Raw genomic sequence first — 6,474 nt, 5'->3', positions numbered from 1 at the left:
TCTGGCCCCAGGTAAATGCCACCTACACCCCAAACCCTACATCATCGTAATCTCAGTAACCTGGAGCACTGTGAGCTGCTGCTTGTCAAGGGTTCCTCCCCAAACCCTCCCCCCCCCAAGAGGTTTTATATATCTGAATATATAACATATATTTGTTAGATATAACATACCATAAATAATATGTATAACAGATAAATATATAACACATATTTATGTTATATACATGTAATCCTGACCCCAGCAGCAGGACCAGCTGCTCCGTGGGGCTGTTCCCAGCCTCCCCTGCCCTGCTCGGGACATTGCCCCAGGCCAGCTGTGGCCGCAGCAGCCCACACCATCTCCCCCCACGCAGGGTACTCAGGCCCCCTCAAAGAAGTCCCCCCAGAGAAGTTCAATGTCACCGCCATCCCCAAGGGCTACCGCTCCCCATGGCAGGAGCTCCTCAGTGACAAGGACAACGTGGTGCATGGTGAGAACCAGCCGCCTGTGAGACCTCCTCCATGGGACTACAGGAGCTTCAACAGGTAATGCCAACCAAGGAGCAGGCACTGCCAGAGTGTCCATCCCCTGGCCAAGCTCTTCAGCCTCAAGAAGCACCTTCCCTCCTGCCAGGGAAGCACAAGTGTCCACGTCCTCTTTACACACCACAGGGGAGCTGCAAGGGCTCAGGTTGCTCTTTTCCTGCTCAGGAGCTCCTCTGTGACTCCTCTGCAAAGGTTCCTGTCTCCAACAGCTCCTCAGGTCTCGTTTCAGCTCCACAGCTGAGTTTACGCAGCCCTAAGCAGCTTGGGACATTATCTCATGGGGTAACCTCAGGGATGACAACTGAAAGTTGGGAGGATTTAATTCTCAGGCAGATGGCCCTGGAGAAGGAATGGCTGCTGTTCCCAGGCGGGCTCAGCTCTGGGCTGGGTGGAGGAATGGCACAGACAGTGCCAAGTCTCCTAATTTCCTTAAGGTATCTAAGCAGCTGCTGGAAGTGGTGGGGGTATAAGGTTAATCTTCCCACAAGATGCTAAGAGGTCACCAGATTCCTTCCAAACACCTGCTTCAGATGGAAGTCTCCAGGCTGGGGAGTTTCTGGTGGCTCAGCCTGGCCAGCTCCATGCCCCATGGCTGTTTCCAACAGGGCATGGCTGCTGTGCCTCCTCCCACCCCCAAATTACACTAGGGTCAAGCTTAGGCCACCAGATTGGAGACCACCAAGGAAAATCTCCACTCTGGAAAGGTGCTTGATGGAGATCTGGTGGTAGCAAAGTACCAGCAGCCCAAGGTAGAATAATGAGAACTGAACTTCATCATGGTCTAGAGCCTCCTCCCAAGGGGAAGAGGAGGGGCAGGGGCTGATCTCTTCTCTCTGGCCACCAACGAATGCCAGGAGCAGAGGAAATGGCAGGAAGATGTGGCAGGGGAGGGTGAGGTTGGCCATGAGGAAAAGGTTCTTGAGGCAGAGGGTGGTGGAGCACTGGAACAGGCTCCCCAGGGAGGTGCTCATGGCACCAAGCCTGACAAGATTCCAGCAGCATTTGGCCCCGGCCCTCAGGGACATGGTCTGAATGTTGGGATTGTCCTGTGCAGGGACAGGAGTTGGACTCCATCATCCTTGGGGGTCCCTTCCAACTCACAACACTCTATGATTCTATGAACCTTTAAGTTGACTAACATCCCAGGGAATCTGCAAAGTGAGGTCCTGGCTCTCCCCCTCACTGAAAGCCTCTCTCATGAGGATGAAAGGACATTAGCCTTGGTGGCCTGGCCAAAGTCACCTTTGACTGGAGTCACCTCTCACTGGAGCTCCCTACTGGGACATAGCTGAGGGAGATGAAGTTAGCAGAAGGCACAAGAACTCATGTGCAGCCAGGGGCAAGTGTGGAGAAAAGGAGCTGTGTTAGCTATCTCCTCAGGGTCTCCTTCCCTGTTACTCTCTCATCTTGAGCTTTCCTGGCGCAGAGACACCAAGGAGGTGCCGTAGGGGAGAGAACAAGGAGCTGCTGCAACACTTGGCTCTTTTCTTTCGACATTGAGCCATGTTCCATGTATTTATTTATGGGCAGGGACTGAAGGGAGGGCATGTTTCTGAATAATGCTCTACCCCATCCCATTTCCCCCCTCTCACACGCTGCCTTTCTATTTAAAGCCTCGAGCTGTTATTTAATACAGATGGATGCTAATTTAACACCAAGCCTCTCGCCACCTCCTCTAATTCTTCACTGAGGCACGAAGATTCAGAGAGCCAATCTGCTTTTAACTGGGCTTTTCATGATCTTCCAAGCTGTTGGCTTTTAAATCACTTCTCAGTTAATCAAATACCAAACTGTAGAAAAACAAGCTTTTTTGGAACAAACCAGCTAGTGAGAAGCCAGTGGTCTTGCCTGAAGCTAGGTGAATCCCAGCACAGCTCACGTGGGTCACAGGCCAAGTTCACCATCTCAACAGCAACACACTGATTTATTCCCCAACTTTAAACACTCAGGCTGTGATGCAAAGACCTTTGGCCACCTCGCTAAGGTGTGCTGCCTTAAGACAGAGTGAAAGCCAAGCTTTGAAAAGGGTTTCCTTTTCCCAAACAGGAGAAAGGTTCTGGAACAAATATCTCTCTTTTTTTTTTTTAACCTTTCCCCCCTTATTTCTCCCTAGAACACTGTTGCAAAACAAGTGCCACGTTACTCATGTTCGAGCAATGCTTCCCAAAGCAAACATTCCCAGCTATGCCTCATTGATAGCTCAGCCTCCATGTGCTGCTCCAAAACCAATATTCTTGGCTTTTTAGGGGCTGGCACTCTCTTCCCCAGTCCCTTTCCACATTTCTCCAGAAAGGGATGACAGCTCTTGCCCCTGCACTGCTCCTCCTGTTAGTCATCGTTCAAGAGAAGCTGTCCCAAAAGGCAGACAGGAGCCAGAGCCAAGAGAAAGACATTTGCCTGCACATGTGCTAGAGCAATCAGGAGGCAGCACCATCAGCCTCAGCCCTCTGCAGAACACGTTACCTGCTGACACTCACTTTCTAAAGACCAGGAGGTTTGTCACCGTCACCTGCTCTCTTCATCTCAACCCTTTCACACACAAAACATCTCTACTGGTGTTGGCAGAGCCTGTAAAGAGAGATAATGGTTAAGTAGCAGCACGTTTCCTCCCTCCCCTGCAGAGCTGCTGACGTTCAGGCACCAAACCCCACGCTCCAGCCCTGCCAAAGCTCGAGTTGAGGTTGGTTCTGCACAAGAGAAGCACCTCACTGGGCTGGCAGAGGTTCTGGCAGCACCCTGGGGAGGAAGAGGAGGGTTGTTGTTTATCCAGGCATTGCTAGCTCGCTGCTGGGCTCAGCATTAGGAACTCCAGACCCACTTTTCCCCATCACCTTTACAACAGGCACAACCTCTCCTCGTGACGTTCTAAGTCTGCTTTATCTCGCGCCGCAGGACTCCCACCCCGTTTGACAGAGCGCTGGTCGGCGACCTGTTCTCTGTGCCTGTGGTGGAGCTGGAGAACCTCAGCGCTCTGGAGGTGATTTCCCACAGACGCAACTTCAACAGAGCACCGCAGGGCTGGGTGCGGATTCTGCCGGAGAGCGACGAGCTGTAGGACCCGCGCTCCCTTCCCCAGCGCCACCGCTGCTCCTCTCGCTCGACTCAAACACACGTCACACGGTGGGGGAGAGGGGAGTTCAGTGTTCTCCGTGAAAGCTAAGCTAGTGGTCTCGGGTTTGTCATCTTCTACAATGGGATTTCAACAAGCTCAAGTCTGGGACCATTTTGAATTCCCCTCGTACCAGCCATGGTCACAAGGGCATTTAGGGCTAAGCTAACCAGCCGAGTTCGTTATCATTGTTAATTCAAGCGGATCCCCGTAAGCTCGTCTATAAAACATCCCGTACAGCCTGTCCTCCTCCCCACCTTGTGGAAACAACAGGACCACCAGCTGCAACACACCAAGCTGTCTCACTGCTGCTTCACTGACACTCAAGACCTGCTCTGACAGCTGGTGCTTTTGCAGAGAGATTCCATCTTCAGGACAACTCTACATCTGTCAATCCACTTGGGACAGCAGGAGGAGGCGACAGTTGAAGAACATCAGCAAAACAAGTTACCAGAGGCACTGGCACATTAAAAGCAGTTACCTTGGGCTTGGTTGGACAAAAAATAAACCAAACAAAGAGCTGGGCAGCTGACTGGTTACCAACTCATGTACAGCACCCCAGGGATAGATGGGAGGGGAACACTGGGATTTGGAAACTTGTGCCCCATCTTCCACAAGCTACTGGTCAGCACTTGGTATTTTCCTCTTCCTACTGCTCTTCGCATGTCTTGCTTAAACACCTAAGCCCTTCTGACTGACTTATGCCAGATTTGCTTCATATAGTTGGTCAGTAACCCACTGGGTGCAGAATGGCACCAGCTAAAGCTACTGCCAGGGTATTCTGGCAACTTCCAACACCCACCGGAAGGAAAAGCCGCGCAGCTCTGACTCTAGAGCAAGCACGGGCTTCTCTAGCCAATGTGAAAATCAGCAGCGAGGATTCAACTACCCAATGTACCCAAATGCTTTCAGCAGTGACACACAGCAGGAGGGGCACTAACGAATCTACAGGAGAGTCATCAGAACATTTGGAAACCCCTGCTAACAAAGATCTCTAACTTAATACAGGCTTTCTACAATTGCTTGTCAGGTTCTCAATGTTCCCCTTATTTAATCTTGCAAAAGCAGGAGCACCAGGATAAAAGTTTCTTTTTCCACCACTGTGGTTAAATGGGGCAAGTAAATTTTGTTGTAAAAATGCAGTTAACAGCTGCCTCACTTGTGAAGTGTCTCAGGAATGCTGTGCAGAGGAAACCCCACACAGGGATTCTGCTGCCACAACACACCATTGAGGCAGGAAACTTTCATTGCTCTGTTCTCCCCACACAAGAAAATTGAAAGAAAAAAGATCTGTTCCTTAAACATTAAGAATTTAGGATGTTCAACTGCTGTCCTGTTCCAAACCTCTCTCTTTACTCCTTTGTCCATCAGCTGAAGAACTCATGTACCCCTGGTGACCTGGCTGGAAATAATAAATAAATTGTGATCATGTAAAGCCTGTTTGCATTTGAGATCTGTCTGCACAGCACTCACGGGCCACAGCTGCAGGGACTCGGGGCCAGAGCGGTCCCAAACGCTGCAGCCCTCCCCAGTCCACTGCCCATCCTCCAACACTGCCCTGGGATGGCTCTTACCTGATGAAAACTAATTACCTGCACCCAAAGCTGAGCTCATTCTCCAGAGAAACCCAACTTGCTGCTGCCCCGGTGCCACACGTGCTATGCCACCTCCAACAGGCTGGCAGGATCAGTGAGACCAGGGGCATCGTGCAGGACAGCAGACAGAACTCAAAGTGGACTTGCTGTCCTTGCCCACTTTGCACCTTGGCTTTGGAAGCAGCCAAATAAAAACCCAAGTCCTCAGACACTGTGCTCTAGGAAGCAGGGTCTAAGCAAAGAGTTGAAAAATTCAAGTATTTTAATGTATTTTTTTCAAAAACAAGCAAATTAGGCTTCAGAACAGGTCCCACCATGTTTTGCTTTACAGCAAGATGTCCACAGATCCATTATGTGAAAGCAGCTGACATACAGATAAACTTAAAATCCTCCAGCCACGTGTACATACATCTCATTCAACGGCAGGCTCCACGCAGGACACAGCTGCTCCTGGACAAACACTCTAGTTGGAGCACAGAAAGAAAAGTTTCATGTCTTATCAAAGCAGGATGAGGTGAGATCCAACCCACAGTTTGAGGAGACTGTATCCACAGGCCTCAAAAGCCCCAATCACGCTCCAAATATACCCAGGATGAGCTTGCAGCTGCACCACGTCCTCCCCTGCAGCTGTCAGCAACACAAGGCCAGTGTGGGGGCCACTGAGGGGACACTCACCGGGCTAAAACGGGCAGCTGCTAACCTGTCACTCCACCTCACGCCTGCACTACCCCGGGGCTACTCGAATGACCTAACACTGATCTGGCTCAGGACATGCAGGATTAAAAGTGAAGCATCAAAAAAGGTTTTGTTTTGTTTTGGTTTGGTTTTTTTTTAAGCAGGATGTCAGGAAAAAGGAGGGAAGAAAATTCTGTGGCAATAGCAAAGCAAAGTCATGGGTTTGGCACGTCTGGGAAGCTTGTTTTTCAGCTCTTATTCAGCCCTGGTTTAATATCTCATTAAAATAATAAGTCATTAGTTACCTGACATAGAGAAGAGTTTCTGGTTACATTTACATAGTCATAGAATCATAGATACCAGGTTGGAAGGGACCTCAAGGACCATCTGGTCCAGCTCTTCTAATCAATAGTGTTCAGACTGAGGATATCAAATGGGCTTGAAAAGGTTGGGTTTTTGTTTGTTTGTTTGTTTTCCAGAAGTTTATTTCAAAAGTGTGCCAACAGGATACACGGACAGCACTGTAATTCTGGTACACCTGATCCACAGACCCCTGACAGCCCTTCTGTCT

At 50.0% G+C, this 6,474-nt stretch overlaps 1 protein-coding gene across 1 annotated transcript; it reads left to right on the top strand.

The window, feature by feature from the left end:
* Nucleotides 1-352: 352 nt before the first annotated feature.
* Nucleotides 353-3,579, top strand: MYOZ3 (myozenin 3; the record flags this gene model as incomplete). The annotated part of the gene is made up of 2 exons (XM_010169708.1): nt 353-524; nt 3,417-3,579. Coding segments are annotated over 2 exons (335 nt in total), but the record flags the coding sequence as incomplete, so codon positions are not given.
* Between the last annotated feature and the right edge of the window lie 2,895 nt (nt 3,580-6,474).

This window comes from Antrostomus carolinensis, unplaced genomic scaffold (genome assembly GCF_000700745.2).
Source record: "Antrostomus carolinensis isolate BGI_N321 unplaced genomic scaffold, ASM70074v2 scaffold666, whole genome shotgun sequence".
In the NCBI taxonomy this organism is placed as follows: Eukaryota; Metazoa; Chordata; class Aves; order Caprimulgiformes; family Caprimulgidae; genus Antrostomus; species Antrostomus carolinensis.
The sequence above is the reverse complement of the archived record's forward strand: the minus strand, read 5'-3'. Positions and strand labels throughout refer to the sequence as shown.